The sequence below is a fragment of the Sander vitreus genome, chromosome 18 (assembly GCF_031162955.1).
Source record: "Sander vitreus isolate 19-12246 chromosome 18, sanVit1, whole genome shotgun sequence".
Classification (NCBI taxonomy): domain Eukaryota; kingdom Metazoa; phylum Chordata; class Actinopteri; order Perciformes; family Percidae; genus Sander; species Sander vitreus.
In genome coordinates, this window is record NC_135872.1 from 11,844,917 (window position 1) to 11,862,204 (window position 17,288).

General features: G+C 42.5%; 3 protein-coding genes and 1 non-coding gene across 5 annotated transcripts in view; 3 read left to right on the forward strand and 1 right to left on the reverse strand.

Moving 5' to 3' along the window:
* Positions 1-5,202, forward strand: part of LOC144533072 (pleckstrin homology domain-containing family G member 1) — a 47,426-nt gene extending 42,224 nt beyond the window's left edge. For both annotated transcript variants that reach the window (XM_078274186.1, XM_078274185.1), the window contains exons 16-17: positions 23-1,871; positions 2,202-5,202. In XM_078274186.1, coding sequence (XP_078130312.1) covers positions 23-1,871; positions 2,202-3,187 — 2,835 coding nt within the window. In that variant the 3' untranslated portion in view covers positions 3,188-5,202. The remainder of the gene's footprint in view (positions 1-22; positions 1,872-2,201) is intronic.
* Positions 5,203-6,985: 1,783 nt separating this feature from the next.
* On the forward strand, positions 6,986-12,532 carry tcp1 (t-complex 1). Its single transcript, XM_078274372.1, has 12 exons — positions 6,986-7,100; positions 7,880-7,965; positions 8,075-8,203; positions 8,636-8,733; positions 8,864-8,974; positions 9,100-9,281; positions 9,645-9,771; positions 10,025-10,200; positions 10,370-10,493; positions 11,121-11,313; positions 11,495-11,658; positions 12,114-12,532. The coding sequence occupies exons 1-12, from the start codon at positions 7,028-7,030 to the stop codon at positions 12,325-12,327; spliced, it is 1,677 nt and encodes a 558-aa protein (XP_078130498.1). The 5' UTR covers positions 6,986-7,027; the 3' UTR covers positions 12,328-12,532.
* LOC144533900 (small nucleolar RNA SNORA29) lies at positions 7,342-7,479 on the forward strand. The gene has a single exon (XR_013503484.1). It is a non-coding gene; the product is annotated as a small nucleolar RNA SNORA29 (small nucleolar RNA).
* A 47-nt stretch (positions 12,533-12,579) lies between the features above and the next one.
* Positions 12,580-17,125, reverse strand: acat2 (acetyl-CoA acetyltransferase 2). Its single transcript, XM_078274373.1, has 9 exons — positions 16,971-17,125; positions 15,963-16,097; positions 15,588-15,769; positions 14,513-14,630; positions 14,282-14,425; positions 14,073-14,195; positions 13,770-13,924; positions 13,563-13,673; positions 12,580-13,428 (listed from the first exon to the last, which is right to left on the reverse strand). Exons 1-9 carry the CDS (start codon positions 17,017-17,019, stop codon positions 13,258-13,260), a joined length of 1,188 nt encoding a protein of 395 aa, XP_078130499.1. The 5' UTR covers positions 17,020-17,125; the 3' UTR covers positions 12,580-13,257.
* Positions 17,126-17,288: the final 163 nt, after the last annotated feature.

Sequence of the window (17,288 nt, forward strand, 5' to 3'; positions counted from 1 at the left end):
CTTCTGCTTTCCTTTTCCGCAGAGAGCCAGAGAAACCCTAGTAAGGGAAGGAAGTCGCCACCCACCGCTTCTCAGGACACCTAGAGTGACGGAGGAGCCTCCAGACACCCCCATCCCCTCTGTAATAGTCACAGAAAGTGACCATTCTGTGAGGAACATCTGGGCAGACCACCGTGCTCGCAGGGCCATGTTCCCCACCCGCCAGCGAACCATGCAGCCTGATGACGAGGATGAGGACATCTACCAAATGTTTGTCCCAACAGAGCAGAGCGCACCAGAACCAGAGGTACCCTCGGAGAGGTCAGAGGCCACCTCGTCGCCCAAGACAGCTCGACCCTGCAGCTGGCACGTTGAACAGGTGCCCACTGTGCAGATTGACCCTCCACCCAATGGGAGTAGAGTCCTGCGGAGGGCGAGCAGCGCAGGGGAGAAGGCTACAGAGGCTCGACAGAGTCCTGATGATGACTCGGCCGGTCACAGCAACTTGGAAGTGATCCACACTGAATCCTCCAGCAATGACCTATCTGGATCATCCTCAGCTGAGCAGCTGACGATAGACGATATTGAAAATGTGTATGACAACATCAGCTATGAGGACCTTAAGAGCATGGGCCTGGTCAGAAGAGACCCAGAGGAGTCACAGAGAGAAACTTCTACAGATGCACAGGGTTCCCAGGGCCAGGCAGCAAGGGTACTAAAAGCTCCAGAGGCTGCTGTGGTCACAGAGCCTATGATTGAACCAGACAGTTCCTTGGATAGCAATCGGCCCTCCACGCAGGAGGAGAGGCCATCTGGGACATGCGAGCTCAAGATAGTGGAGGAGAGCATCTATGACACCATCTGTTTCCGGGAGCCCCCATCAACAGAACTTAAAGGAATGAATGAATGCAACCAACTACAACAAAAGAGGGACAGTCTGCCGGCCTCTGAACAAGACCTGACTGAAAGCCTTGGGGTCTTTGTGTCCGAGGAGAGCCTTCACTTTGGAGAGGATGAGGGACCACCAGACACCTCCCATCCTGTCCCATGTTTCTTTGAGCCAGATTATTCCTCCTCGTCTGCCTCTGAGACCTTCTGTCAGCGCTCACAGAAAGGGGATAAGATGTCAGAGCAAGTCGATGAGATCTGGAACGATCTGGAAAACTATATCAAGATCAACGAGAAGAAAGCTGATCGACTCCCTGCTGCCTTCCCTGTTAGTGCCAGTGAGTCGCCTAAGAAGGCATCCTCAGTCAAAAACAGCCCTACAAAGAGCTCTGTTGTAATTAGTCCTCAAACTGCCAGCCCTCCAACCAAGAGTACCCAAGTACATCAGTCTAAACTCCCAACTGTCACCTCCACACCATCATTCACCATCCCAGTCATCAACCTCCCTGATCTTCTAAGTGAAGGCACCACTGCAGAAGAAAACCACAGCCCTGCTCCTACGTCACGCCCCCTTCCTGTCACCCCAGAGCCCCTCCCAGGCACAGTAAAGAGCATTCGTAACAGACTGGCTCGCCTCAGCAGCGGCAGCTTCCGCCTAGAGGATGACGACCTGGTGGAGCTTCCTCAACGAAACACCCCTCAAAAGGATATTCCCCTCAAGGACCTTCATAGCTTGTTTCCAGGAGAGTTGGCAGGTTTGGACTCCCCCCTGGCCTCCTCATCTCTCCTGCTGGGTGAGTCTGTGGACTTTGAACTGGAAAAATCAAAGAACCGGGTGTTCCTGATGGCACGGCAGTACAGCCAGAAGATCAAGAAAGCCAACCAGCTGTTGCGCATGAGGAGCATGGACCCTGGAGACGCTTGTACTCGGACCAGAGCTGAGAAGAAGCAGAAAGACCTGGCAGCCATCTTGGAAGAAAAGAAACAAGGGGGCACTGCCATAGGTAACCAAAAAACATTTAGCTCTTAGAACGATCATTTCTACCTAGTATTGTCGATTGTTGCGACTAAGAATGCACTAATCTGAACCCTAAAACCTGACCCTCTTCCCCATACCGAAACTCTGGGCATCTGCCAATACTCAGTACCAATCTGATTAGAGTGCTCTCTATTTCCTCCTTTCCTTTTGTAAGGTCATATAAAGCTTTACATCACGTCTTAACTATAAATTGAGACAATCATACACCATCATTTATTGATTTTAGGCTCGTGCAAATTTGATATCATAAAAATAACCTACTCACACCTTTACATGCTCTGTGCTCTCTCTTCAGGTGCAAGGATAGCAGAGTACTCTCAGCTCTATGACCAGGTAATGTTTAAGGATCCTCCCGGTCCTGCTGGCCCACATCACGCCCATCCAGGGCTGCCGTCTTCTCCGTCCATGCCTGAGACCTCCCTGGAGGAGGACTGGCTTCACTCCACTTACAGCAACGGAGAGCTGGCCAGCTTTGTCTCCGCATCCAGCGAGCTGGGTGATGCCCGGGCTTCTTCTACCCCGCAGCGCAGACTTACCTCCGCCTGCTCCATCCCTTCTCTCAAGACCTCCCCTCCCTCTCCAACCACCCCATCGTCCCAGAGATGGAGCTCGTGCATGTCGGCGCCAAGCGAAAAAGAGGAGCATGTGTACAGTTCCATTAAGAGACATCCTTCCTTTAATGCTCCATCTTCGCCCTCCTCCTCAAAGTCTTCCCCATCCAGTCACTGTCAGTCACTCAGCTCTCTGGGCAGCCAGCAGCAGCAGCAGAAGAACCAGTCTGGACTCAAATGTAACAGACCCACAGACAGACTCCACGGCCCCAGTCTGGGTCGCACTGGTCGGCAGAGTAGCCTCCCAGAGCGCTCTACCCAGGGACACTCAGACCTCACTTTACACGACGGTCAACAGGTGGTGGTCCTGAACCGTGCTTCTGCACTGAGCATACTCAACGCCACCCAGAACTACCTGGCTAATTTTAAGGACGATGGGGAAGATGATGATGACTATGTAGAGATCCGCTCGGAGGACGAGAGTGAACAGGAGCAGGACAGGTTGGCACGGCGGAACGGCAGCACGGCAGTCCTTTCCAATCAGGACCTGGGTCTTGTCCACTCCCAGAGTCTGCCATGCACACCGGCACACTCCTGCAACCCACTGATGTCTCTGGACCGCGAGCATCTGGAGAAGTACCTGTGGAGCGAGCCTCAGCAGAGCCAACCCAAAATCGTCCAGTCTCTGAGGGAGAAGTTTCAGTGTCTGAGCTCCAGTAGCTTCGCCTGAGTCTATCTGACAAATAAAAGCCAAATATATGTAAACATACAGCTTATAGCAACAAAAGGGACACTGCTGCTTTGCCTTGAATGCCCTCCTTCATTCAACATCATAGTCCACAAACATAACACATCTCTCAACATAGAGAACAAGTAATTTCTTTGATTGCAGCCATATTTGTAACAACTTATGTGAAACTCTCTGTTACAGTGCTTTAATGTAAAATACATGATAGGTTAATATTAATAGCAAAGCCTGCATGTGAGCTGCCTTAGCACTTCCAGTTTCAAACTGTCTTCTTGTGTGTGTTTCAAACAGATCTGGTTGTGAAACGTCAGCAAGTGTCAAAGCAAAGAAATGTCTCAGTCGCCGATTTAATTAATATTCAAAGGAATTCAAACTCTTTTATTGCTTTACTTGTAAGCCTTGTAGATATAATTGGAGTCATATTAATTGGTTCTGCTGGAGGACTTAGTGCCAATAAACTGTTGTACAGTTACCGTAGTTCAGAATATCTGTTACCGATTGTAAGAAATAAAATCTTGTTTGTGCGGTACTGAGGTACAAGCATCAAAATTCTGATGATCTTTGGCGGATCTTGACTCTCCAAGTTCTTTTTTTAAATTTGCTGTTAAGGTTATTTTAACTGCATTTTTAGCACTAATTAATCTTAACCTGTGTAGGAGCGGTGAACCACAGTGATGGCTAGTGTTTTTAATTGTGCTTACACTCTCAAACTGCTTTGAACAAGCAGCTTTTTCAAATTTGTAGTTCAAATTTGTGATCTTCCTATTTGCTACACATGCTAGATTGTCAGATTGCTTTTTTTAGCAATAATTATAACAAAAAGGTTGCAGCTGTAAAGAAAACATGTTGGCTAAGATCCAATAGTTTAAGTATAACTAGACTTAAACCTGTAAGTCTATTTGAAGTTATTGTATTTCACTCTACCTGCCACCTTTGTCATCAAACAAAAGGTATCACGCTTTAAAATTAAGAGAAGATGCTGATATTTTAGATAATCTGTAAGAAATCGGAGGGCTTCGTATTTATTTTGAATCTGTGAGTAAATCAGAGTTGTTTTTACATGTTATGGTCTATGGGCATCTATCACATAAAGTGTAATGTGCATCTCAACAAGTGGATGATTTTTTTTTAATCATACTAATTTTAACCTTTGTTTTTAAGAGAGACCACGAAGGAGAACATTAAGGAGAGATAGTTAAAAGACTACAGTACTGTATTTGGTGTATTTTTTTTAAATTTTATTTCAAATGATAGTCTGTTTACTTTGTTTACGTTATGGGACGCTCCCAACTGTCACACTACTGATTGCATCCACAGTCACAGAAAGAAAGTCACAACAAAGTTGGTAATCACTTTAATAAGATTCATACAACACAATTGTTTTCTCTCCCCTAGAAGCAAATCTGGTATTTACCTCTTTAAAAAAATAAATCACTAAAGTTGTACTATTTATTTGAAAACCTCCCTGTTATTTTGGTCCTTATCGCCATTAGCCACAGACAAGTTGTAAAATAAAGTATTTATTAAAAGATGGTTTTATTCAGATTAAGGGATAGACAAAATTTGAATTAAATACTGTGAATATTTTTTAATTGTAGGTTTTCTCTCACGCACTGCTTAAACACAAGTTCCAAATCAAAACAACACGTGAAAAGTTTAAAAGCACAATATCATGACCTAATGTTCATATCAGGAAACGGCTTAAAAGACAAGTTAGGAATATGAAGTATGTGTTTTTTCATTGTACATTTTGTCCTATGTTTCACTGGTGGGGATTGTCTGTCTTTGTTGACTTTTTTTTGCACTTTTCTGTCTTTTTTTACGTTTTATTTGTAAACACTTTGTAAAGATGTACATTTTAGGAAAGTTATTCTTGTATGCCATAGGTATGCTTTATAATGCTTTAATGTTTAAGTTAAGTGTAATGTATTTTTTTTAACTGCCTAGTTGTCATTGCAAAACAATGTATTGGAGGTATTAAATTCAGATTAAACTCATCTCGGTGTTTTTGTGATATCGTTAAATAAATATAAATATATCAGTTTATTATAGAATGCAGCAAATATGGATATTATCACACTCCCATAATTTTCAACATGATGCTTGGTGACCACTTGGTTATTACATTTTGGTTGCTATCTAAAGAAATTAAGAAGTTATGCCCACATCACAATTATTGTCCAAAAAAGACAAACTCAGATATGTGTATAGCCCAACCAATCATAGATTTTTGAGGCCAATGCCAATAACTGAATTTGAGAGATTAACAATTTTTATTTAATTTTATTTATGTAGAACAATATATATAATAATTTTATTAATTAATTAAAGGGTTTGTTTTTTTAGAGATATTTCTAAGGACACTTCATGGCTGAAAACTAATCTCGTCAATACTCTGGTGGGCAAACTATGAGAGGGTTTTCACGACGCGTCATCAGACCCGAAGTCGCCATGTTGGAGGTACTCCGCATCACAACAAAGCACAGGAACTGAAGTAGATCCCGAACGGTGTCAAGGAAAATGGTTAATTATTGCCGTGTTTTAGATTGTACCAATAGGTCAGACCGAGCAAAACATTTGGAATATTATCGACTTCCAAAAGTTATTAAAAACCAGGGGAGAGGAATGCCAGAAGTTATCAGAGGGAAGGAGGCGCTTGTGGTTGGCAAAGCTCAACCAGGATCTACGAGGGAAAACTCTGTCTTGTTCGGTCTTTGAAATGAAAAACAAACCCATTGAGAGTCACTTGGCTACACCTTGAGTATCACAATGATATCATACAGTTAAGGTTAGGTTGATTAAAGACGTTATTGCATTACTTACTTTGGCCTTCACAACACGGTTGTTAATGACTTGGTACTGCATCTCCCTCACCCATCCACACACCATCTGGTTATAAGCCTCCAAACTTTTGTAGGATTTAAGGTCTTCCGCTGTGTATGGGCTCGGCGAGAAAACCAGGTAGTTGACTATATCGGTATATGCAACTGAAGAAAGAATCACCGGGTCGCCATGGATCCAAGTAGGGATCTGCACCGCCAGTAAACTGTAATTTCTCAAAATATCGCGCCTTTTTTGTGGTCCAAGTCCGTCCATGCATTTGCATATTGGACGCGTTTTGATGAGCTCTTCTGTTGTTTAGACATAAAGTATTAAAGTATCCAAAGTGCACAATACTCCATTACTCCATTCAGTTGTTTACACCGAGTGCCTCCAATATGGCCGCGCATCCAGGTTACCGCCCAGAACGTGACGTCGGTGAAAACCCTCTATATGTAGCTACATTTGTATCTTATCTTATCTCAAACATATCTGACATTCTGTACTACAATTTCTTGTTCCGTACACTTCTATGTGATAATAAATAGCTCAGCTAATATATCCGGACATGAATAAAACACATACAATTTAATACAATACAATTCATACTTCCACAACAGGTGCACTATTAAAACATGAACGTTGTCACCATACATTCAATAATAATCAGAATCAACAGCAGAGGGCGCACTTGCAGCCCACCATAAAATATATACACATAAACAAGAACCAAGAAGAAAATAGACATGCTGGGAAATGTAGTTTATAGGAAATAACTTTACAAAGCATTATTTTCTAATTTGATAAGGGAACTGGTTGATTTAAAATGTAATTACAAATTCAAAGTTGAGATCCTTTACATAATTAGAAGCCCTTATACTGTAATTTCCGGGGGGTTTTGGGAAAGATTTTCTTCTCGAACCTTCTCCATTCTGCTTATTGCCGGTTTACCCATAGTGCACTGCGTAGCTTCCTTTCTTCTTGGTTGTGTGGTGGTCCAAAATGTCTCTATTAGATGGTCCGTTAAATGTGCTCGGCCAGAGAACAACTGGCGAATCTGTTCGTACTCAAAATGGTGAGTTGTGGTGCTCTTTTACTTGGTGTTTCATATACGCTTCATGTATTTTCTGTGCGCCACGAATGATCGACGGGAGAAGGGATTTCATTTACTGCAAGCGCCACACGTGTGGCTAATGCTAATGCTAGCTAACTTTTATGTTAACTTTAAGCCTCTGCTGCTTCTCTTCTGACATTCTGCAAAGTCTGCTATTTTTACACAATGTGCAATTTACGCCAACATTTAGTTGTGAAGTTGTAATCCCTTTTCAGTACCTTCCACTCGCATCACCATGAATGGACGGCTATGCTAATGGGATAGAAAAACACTGTCATGGTCTGAAGGTGTGGCTAGCTTACTGTGAGCCCCACTCAATAAAATGACAGAATATGTCAATGACCGATGTATTATTACAAGTTAAGTCAGACGTGTTACGTAATGTGCCAGCTGTCTTTAAATGCAAATAAAATGTCGTTATTTAGCTATATTATTTGGCACGGTTGATCATTTGTTAGCACTGCACTGCTGTGTACTAGGTTCGAGCCCCGGTCCAGGGACTTGGACATGTTCTCAGGGTGCTGGGTTTCCTCCCACCATAAAGACAGATAGCTACATGCTAGGATCTCCTGCCATTGACGTAGGTACCCGGGCTGCGCACTGCTCCTAAATAGTCAGGATGGGTTAAATGCAGAGGATGCATTCCTTGTAGGTGTAAAACTGTACTTGGTAAATAGAGGATATCTTATTCCATTATTTTGTGCTTTTAGCTAGTAGCAGCTTTATTCTTGTCTTTGCAGTCATGGCCGCATCATCCATCGCCAACATCGTCAAGAGTTCCCTGGGACCCGTTGGCCTCGACAAGATGTTGGTGGATGACATTGGGGTCTGTGTCACATTCAACAATATGTATTCCTTTTATTAGTCCTTTTTAACCCTATTTGAAACATTGTGGTCTGAGTTGCTCACCTGTCTCTCATATTATTGTGTGACAGGACGTAACCATCACCAACGATGGAGCAACCATTCTGAAGCTGCTGGAGGTGGAGCACCCAGCGGCCAAGGTCTTGTGTGAACTGGCTGACCTGCAGGACAAGGAGGTCGGAGATGGGACCACTTCTGTGGTGAGTAGGGTCAACAGCTGCTCCAATATGGTGTCCGAGCTTAGGAGTAGATCGCTACAAGCTCCTTATACTCTCACAGGGAGAATGCACTCTGCTTGGTAAACATAATTCTTGCTGTACACATACTACTGAGTTTAGTTTGTTTGTAAAAAAAATAAAATAAATAACTGTCCTGTTTTAGTACCATGCATCTGCCTTTTAATACGGATGTGTGGCTATGCTAACAGGAGAGAGAAACTGTCCTTCAGTGTCTGAAGGGGTTGAGCAGCCTTATTTCTGCCACCCCTAATGAAACGATGGTACAATGTGAAACGATGAAAAAAACTTACCTTTACCTGTAGCTTTTTTTTCTTTTTCTAACAAATTATTCTCAGTTGGTATATGAAGCCAATGTCAGTTTTAAGTTATGTATATAATGTGACATCATTTTAGGTAATTCTTGCTGCAGAATTGCTAAAGAGTGCAGATGAGCTGGTAAAGCAGAAGATTCACCCCACGTCAGTCATCAGTGGATATCGTCTGGCATGCAAGTAAGATGTCAACATTGAGAGCTACTCTTTACTCTGTTCAGAAGGGTTTCTGAATGGACCCAGATTATTGCTGGGTGCTTCAGATCTGTCCAGATGTTTTGACATGCATACTTGCCTTTTTGTTTTCCAGGGAAGCAGTTCGCTACATTAATGAGAATCTCACTATCGCAACAGATGAACTGGGGAGAGAGTGCCTAATTAATGCAGCCAAGACCTCCATGTCCTCCAAAATCATTGGAGTGTATCCTTTTTGCTGCACTATGCATAAAATGTTTTGTTGCTGGTTTTCTATTCCTGGTGTTTGCAGGCAGGGAGTAATTGTTTAAGTGAATAAATACCTATCTGCCTTAACCCCCAAGCCCTCAGTGATAGTGATTTCTTTGCTAACATGGTGGTTGATGCTGTCATTGCTGTGAAGTTTGTGGACAGCAAGGGGGTGGCCAAATATCCCATCAACTCGGTTAATGTGCTGAAAGCCCATGGCCGCAGCCAGAAAGAGAGCTTCTTGGTTAATGGTTATGCGCTGAACTGCACAGTTGGATCACACGGTATGTTTAGTTATTAGTGTGTGTGCGAGTTGCTTTAAATTCCCAAATTTAAAATGCAACAATTTACTTCAAAGCATTGTGTAATGCTTAATGTATTACCATTGCAGCCGATTAAACTCCCATTTAAATTTGCTGCTATGTCTCACCTGATGGCGTAAGCAGTGATACGCGTGGGAGACAGTACAATGGCTTTGAAAGGAATATAGATGCAGTAGTTTGTAAATTGCATCGCAACCTTTCTAGCCAGACAGAGTAATATCCCAAAGTAAAATACGTTTTAGTTATTTTGTCTTCATACTGTCAAGTTCCAAGGTGTTTCCTCTGAACTTGCAGTTTTGTGTTTTTTTTTTTTTTTCTCTAAAGAAATGGTTAAGCGTGTCGTCAATGCCAAGATTGCTTGCCTGGACTTCAGTCTGCAGAAGACCAAGATGAAGATGGGAGTCCAAGTCATCATCAATGACCCAGAGAAGCTTGACCAGATCAGACAGAGGTACATACTATTTTTCTCCTTGCACTGTCAAAATGCATCCTTAAGAATTTTCCCATTTAAATTTGCTGTGATGCTGAATCAATAGTTTACACAGTGATACGCGTGGGAGAAAATATAAGCAGCCCTGATATATGGCAGCAGTTTCTCTAAGCTGTTGTACCAGTATTGTGGGCTGGACAATTTTGTATTTATATTATATTGTATCTAAATATAAGTGCTGAAACTGAATCAATATTGGATTATGTTGCTTCAGGGAATCTGATATTACCAAGGAGAGGATCCAAAAGATTTTGGCATCAGGTGCCAACGTTATCCTGACCACCGGTGGCATTGACGACATGTGTCTTAAGTACTTTGTGGATGTCGGAGCCATGGCAGTGAGAAGGGTTCTTAAGAAGGACCTCAAACGCATTGCCAAGTCAACCGGAGGTAGGGTGGAAGTATGCCGACGTTTGTGCTGATTCACCTGATTGGCTTTTGTGTTACTGGTCCAAACATCTGTGTTCATGTTTTAATTTCTTGGTCAAGCCCTTATATTCAGTGCTTTAAACTAATAGTAAATATCATGGTGACGTGGGTTGTGTTTGTCCATCTTCAGCCACCGTCTGCCCTTCTCTGACCAATCTGGAGGGAGAGGAGACGTTTGAGGCCACTATGCTCGGCCAGGCGGAAGAAGTTGTGCAAGAGCGCATCTGTGACGACGAGCTCATCCTTGTCAAGAAGTAAGAACTGCAACACTATATAGCAATGTTTTATATTTCATACTAACTATAAAGTACTTCTAACACAATGCAGATTCATAGTCATGTCAGTACAACTGTAGGATCACAACCTTTCAGTGCATTCAACTGTACCTTTTCTATAGTAGTAGGCAGGAGTTGTCATTAGGGCTAGGTACTGAATTTAATACTTTTTAGGCACCGACCAAATTGCCTCAGAAGTATCGAAAAATGCCTCAGCTTTCAATACATAAGGAGTAAATCTTATCAGCGCCAGTGAGCCCATGCAGCATGCTTCTACCAAGATCTAATAATGCTGCTGATTGGCTGTCTAACATTACACGTTGAGAGGCAGGCAGGACAAACTCTAAGTTACGCACAGAGACAGGGCTCACGTAGGTAGGAGCTGAAAAATAAATAAGATTTGGGTCGTAATTGGTATCGAAAAAAGTAACATTTAGGAACCGATATTGAAATTTTTGAACGATACCCAGCCCTAGTTGGGATAAACTTGGACAATGGAAAGGGTTTGCATGATCTGTATTCCCTTATGTCTGTCTACAGATACATTTTCTACAGTCTGACACGTTTACGGTACTGATTCTGTTTTCTCCTTTTGAATCCCCTCAGTACCAAAGCACGCACGTCAGCATCCATAATTTTGCGTGGGGCCAATGACTTTATGTGTGACGAGATGGAGCGTTCAATGCATGACGCTCTCTGTGTAGTCAAGAGGGTGCTGGAGTCAAAGTCTATAGTGCCAGGAGGTGGCGCTGTGGAGGCAGCTCTGTCAATCTACCTTGAGAATTATGCTACCAGCATGGTGAGCCATATCCTATGAAAAACCTTCTTTTTTTTTTTCGTCAAGCATGCAGCGTGTGGGTATCTGGGGTTGTTTGTGTTAATTTGTTTTTTAAGCGATGATTAGATGTTGGTGTATGTAGTTTTGTTTGTAAGCCTGTTTTCCCCAATGCTAAGATGTTGCTCATCATCTGTTTCTTCAGGGTTCCAGAGAGCAGCTGGCTATTGCTGAGTTTGCCCGGTCTCTCCTAGTCATCCCCAAGACGCTGGCTGTAAATGCAGCGCAGGACTCCACGGATCTGGTGGCCAAGCTTCGGGCCTTCCACAATGAGGCTCAGGTTAATCCTGAACGCAAGAATCTCAAGTGGTGAGTCTTTCCTTACTGCACCAGTCATGAAACTGTAATGTCAGTTTCCATTTAGTGAAGTGGCACTATGGATTTAGTCTGTTAGTCTTTTTTATTCCTGTTCTTAACCGCTTTAAGTCGTATCATATTAAAATGAAACTCTTTGGGTTTGACATTTAAAAATTTTTTATGCATTATAGACCACTAATCAATAAATGAAGTAAATCGGCAGATGAATCGTTAATAAAAATGTTAATTGCAGCCCTAACCTCAACTTGCTGTTACCAATTTAAAACTATAAAATGGAGGCAAAACACTACAAAATAAAGATGCAGGATTTAAGGAGATTGTACAGTTTGATGATCCTACTTCATTTAAAAACAAGTCATTTCTTTTGAAGTTTGACTTTCTCAGCTACTATGTGAACTTGTGTAATGTGGGACATTCAGTATTTGACCACTGTTTTTGTCTTGTAGGATTGGTCTGGACCTGGTCAACGGCAAGCCAAGAGACAACCGCCAGGCTGGCGTGTACGAGCCCACCATGGTTAAGACAAAGAGCCTCAAGTTTGCCACTGAGGCTGCGATCACCATCCTTCGTATCGACGACCTCATTAAACTGTTCCCAGAGCCGAAGGAGGGCGGGCAGTCGTACCAAGATGCAGTGCAGTCAGGCTCTCTGGAGGGTTAAAAAGGCTCTGATTGGTCCTGATATGTTCATCTGTATTTATGCGTAAGGAGCTTTTCATGGCTGTCACTCTAGTGTAGGCCATGCACTTTGCCTGTTTACTGTTCTCCCACTCCCTTGCTTCCAGAGGAACTGTAAGTGATTTGTTTGTTTTTGGACACTTAATAAAGCTCCAATGGTTGTAAATGACTGTTGATTTGTTAATTCAGATTGGCTAGCTGTGGTTATTGTGCACGCTTTGATAAATAAGTTGACTATGGCTTATCATTCTTTATTGATATGTAGAACAGATGGATTACAAGAAACATTTTCACAGACATCATGCATATACAGGAAGCACGAAGTTAGAAGGCTAGCGTACTTAACATTATGGCACTGTTTCAGGGCTGCCGTTTGCTCTAAAGTGGAATGTTGATAGAATCCTGTGTTTACAGCAGTCTGAATCTGAGTGCTTGAAACTATCAAATTACACCACAATTTAAAAATGATCTATGGAGTCGGTAGCATGTCTTCCATACTAGGCACTAAAAGCCTTGCGTTTGCAGTTTGTTTCACTTTTTTTTCTGTACAGGTAACTGAAAACAGGTCCCCCTCATTGATTGCTTAACAGCAACTACAAATTGCAGCATGCCGCTTACTTGGCACATCTAATAGCAGCACGTTTAAGCTGTAAGTATACACTAGATTTACATTATCTAGACATCTTAAATCCTATAACATTAAGTCACATGCTACACAGCTATTACCTGAGGAAGGGTTAATTTAAAGTTCACAGTGAGAATGGCAAGCTATTGTTGGATGGGATCCAAGATAAGAACTGGAAGAACAGAGGTCAATCATTTTATATCATGTCCTGCAGTGTAAACAATTTTAAGTATCCCTTATACATTAAAAAGATGAGTTCAATCTGTGAAGCAGAATTAGGGTTTCCTCTCAAACCCTCTCTACGCACATGGCAATGCCCATCCCTCCTCCAATGCAGAGAGAGGCCACGCCCTTATGGCCTCCAGTCCTCTGAAGTGTGTGCAACAAGGTGACCAGCACTCTGCAGCCAGACATACCAATGGGATGACCCAGAGAGATGGCACCGCCATTCACATTCACCTGAGGAGGACACAAACGTGTTGCCATGCTATTCCAACTTAGAAATGTGGAGTTTACACACGTCATGCTGTTATTGAACACACTGGAGAAATGACCAGATGTACTGTTGGTGATGCCGGGGCCGCACAAGTTACCTTGTCTACATTAAGGCCAAGCTCTTTAACGACAACAACAGACTGGGCAGAAAAAGCTTCGTTGATCTCAAATAAGTCGACTTGGTCCAACTGCCAGCCTGCTTTCTCAACCTATCCAAGGAGAACAAGACAAGAATGACAGAATAATAAAAGGCAAAAGAAGCATTTCGCAAGTGTTTGTTCATTTTGGTGCTACGGATTTCTCACCGCTTTCCTGATGGCTGGGATTGGTCCAGTTCCCATGATAGACGGGTCAAGGCCAGCTTGAGCACACGATACGATTCTGGCCATGGGTTTTAGGCCACGTCTTACAGCCTCTGATTGGCTCATTAGGACAGTTGCTGCTGCTCCATCATTAATACCTACAGTTAAAAAAAATAGATTAACATGAAAAATAACATGCATTTAGAAAAAAAGCTGGCACTAAAAATGTCAGCAGTGGCAGACATCGGTTTGGTTAGTAAACGTCAGTGACATTGTTTGTGTCAAATGTTGGACCAACTTTCAAACCTGAGGAGTTCCCAGGGGTGACTGTGCCACTGCTGTTCTTAATGAAGCAGGGTCTGAGTTTGGACATGTTTTCCATGTTGCTGCCGTGGCGAGGAAACTCATCCATCTTCACCTCCACTGGACCTGAAGATAACAGATTGTTACAGTGCATGCACACTAAGGACACATGAGACAATTTCTCGATAGTTCAACAGTGAGCAACTCCTCGCCTTTTCTGGATGGCACCATGACTGGGACAATCTCTTGATCAAAATGTCCACATTTCTGTGCAGCCTCTGTTTTGTTCTGGGACTGGACAGCAAACAGGTCCTGCTCCTCTCGACTAACTTCCCACTGCTTTGCCACATTCTCAGCTGATAAAATATATTAACAAGATTTAATGCTCATCAAGATGTGTGACAATCAGGCTTTTGCCAATGTATATTCTCAGCCATGCACACCTGTGATGCCCATGTGGTAGCCATGGAAGGCGTCTGTCAGGCCGTCAGCCACCATTGAGTCCTGCAGGGAGGCATCGCCCATCTTCACACCTGCTCTCATTTGCAGCGTGTGAGGAGCCTTAGGTGGGACCAGGAAACAAACTGTTTTATACAGTCTTATCATCGAGGAAATATCACTCTTTTCACCCCTTGACCGCTGGAAAACATTGGGCCTTGTGCAAGAACATTTTTATTAACTTATTATGTATATATTATATTAACTACTTCTGTGAGCCTTTTTCGTGAACAAGTATTCCAAGTCGGATTCACTTAACACTCTAACTGCACAAAATCTTGTTTCAACTTAATGAAATCCACCTGTTCATGAGATTGGCTCGTGAGCATGACCAACACCCCTAATACTGCCATATAAGGCCACCTGAATAAAAAGAAGTAGAGTAAAAATGAAGAATTTCACACCGCGGAGCTTCAAGTCCTGCTGTTGGAAGCAGACAAAAAGATAAGATTAGCAGAGTCAGTAGTCGTATTTAGAGTGAGTGTTCTGATATAAAATGAGATGCTAAGAATAACAGATGCACAACACATCTACACCACTCAAGAACTTTGTTTATCCCTTACAAGTATGACAAAATTGATGAGTGCTATAAATTCTCTTAAATCACTCATACATGCCACTTAAAAACAGATCAGTTCACACAAGTGGTTCTTGCATGAGGCCTGTTGACTTAATTTTGTTGATACTTCTAGGGTTGGCTATCTTTTTAAAATGTTTAATACTAGAGCCATTTAGATATCCAAAGTGTGATACTGAAAATACTTTATACATTCATTTGAGTAATCTACATGTTTTCTACAAATCTATTTTTCAGTTTACTACACCATATTTCTCAAATATTAAACATTGTATACACACAAGCAAAGCAAGTAATACTTTTTATATAATCATATACTATCTGATCAATGCATTAGTATATTTATAATAGGCTTTTAAAGAAGATACCCACACAATCTATTATCAATCTGATATAATTGCAATTTCATATTCCTCTCTGACACTCCTTGTGTCATAACCTACCCTGCTCATACTCTCCATGCCCCCTGCCACCACCACGGTGGACTCTCCAGTCTGGATGGACTGAGCTCCCAGACACACAGCCTTCAGCCCAGAGCCACACACCATCTGGCAGCTCCAGGCCGGGACAGGGTAGGGGATACCTGCCCCAACACTGGCCTGACGTGCTGGGTTCTGCCCATGACCTTAAGGACAGAAAGGGGAAAAACAAAATGGAGACCAATGAGACAAGGTGAGTTTGATGGTTGAGTGAGTGCAAATATTGTGAAAGAGAAGCCGTATCTTGCCAAACAACAGTTAACACAACACATGTGATATGGGAAACAGAATATAAGACCTATGCCACACTTTTATCTCACTGATTTCCTGAGCTTTCACCTGCTGTTAGGACGTGTCCCATGATAACCTCAGAGACCTCTTCTGGTTTCACCCCAGCCCGCTTCAGAACATCCTTGATCACAACTGAACACAGGTCAGGCAGAGGCACTGTGGACAGAGCACCGTTTAAGGACCCTGTGTAAAAATAGAGTGAGAAAATATTGAAGGATGAGCACATAATCCGGGACATATAGGAGGGTTCGACGCACTGGAACACCATTCATTTTACATGGCGATAGGAGATAAGACTTCTTTTTAGGTTGACACCGCCCAAATAACTAATCAAAGGCAGTATCCAATGGAAGATCTTTAGGGACAAACTGTGGTTGTTTTGTTGGTGTCCGTTTTAGTGCTAAAATGATTAGCCGATTAGCTGATCAAACAAAATATTATTTTATCTTGGGAGCATTGGATGGACAAACTAAGTAACTTAAAGATGTCACCAATATCATATACGTAGATGTGGACACCATTAAAAAGCAACTCAAACACACCTGTTTAAACTTGCCTGTGTCGTGCTCATTGACGGTCGTGCTAATACATTGTTGACTTTAGTGGATACGCAGTGGTTTGTCTTGTCAACTTAAATGTATCACATTTTGGAGAGGAACACGCCCAACTAGCTCTGACACACTGGACATGTTGTAGATAACCAATGGTAGGACGCTCGTGCTCCGTGGCACTATGACCAGCCAGCCAATCGATGGCCACAGAACACTCCACACATGAGGGAGCCAATCAGAGCTCTACAAGACTCGGCGTATTTTATTGAATGACATCAACCACTTTGCCAAATTAAACAGCACAATTGATAAATTAGCTCATGCGACTATAAGTAACGTTACATACAAAGAAACACGATGGCTACATTCAAAATTAATTGCAAACAACCGTTATTTTGACCACCGAGACAACGAGCCAGTGTAACGTTAGCAACAGTAAAAAAGCAATGTTAGCAAACTGTTTTAAATGAACGCGTATGGCACTAAGAGGGATATTAAAACTTACCAATTGGTGTCCGTGCAGCGGAGACGATGACAACAGGCTCGGAGTTCATTTTTGATAAACGGCTGGTGTAAGTTGGAGAGAAGCTTGCTTCAAAATGTTGCTGCTGTCTGTCCACACCGTGAGCTCTGTTGACACTGCCGCCTGCCTGTCCTGTCAGAGCTACACAGATATGTGCAAGTGTAACTGGTGGGGAGATGCGCCACAGTGCCACCACGTGTTTTGGAGGGGTGTTCATTCATTATAATGGGCTGGATTAATTTAAATTTTAAGTTTTTATTAGTTATTTTTTTTAAACTCCTACTACTATATATATTCATA

Coding starts and splice junctions, on each gene's coding strand:
- tcp1 (XM_078274372.1), top strand. CDS start 7,028: ATGTCTCTATTAGATGGTCCGTTAAATGTGCTCGGCCAGAGAACAACT. Junction 7,966..8,074: donor TGTTGGTGGATGACATTGGG/GTCTGTGTCACA, acceptor ATTGTGTGACAG/GACGTAACCATCACCAACGA. Junction 10,201..10,369: donor CATTGCCAAGTCAACCGGAG/GTAGGGTGGAAG, acceptor GTCCATCTTCAG/CCACCGTCTGCCCTTCTCTG.
- acat2 (XM_078274373.1), bottom strand. CDS start 17,019: ATGAACTCCGAGCCTGTTGTCATCGTCTCCGCTGCACGGACACCAATT. Junction 13,925..14,072: donor CACCCCTGGGAACTCCTCAG/GTTTGAAAGTTG, acceptor TTTTAACTGTAG/GTATTAATGATGGAGCAGCA. Junction 13,429..13,562: donor TTGGCCTTAATGTAGACAAG/GTAACTTGTGCG, acceptor TGTCCTCCTCAG/GTGAATGTGAATGGCGGTGC.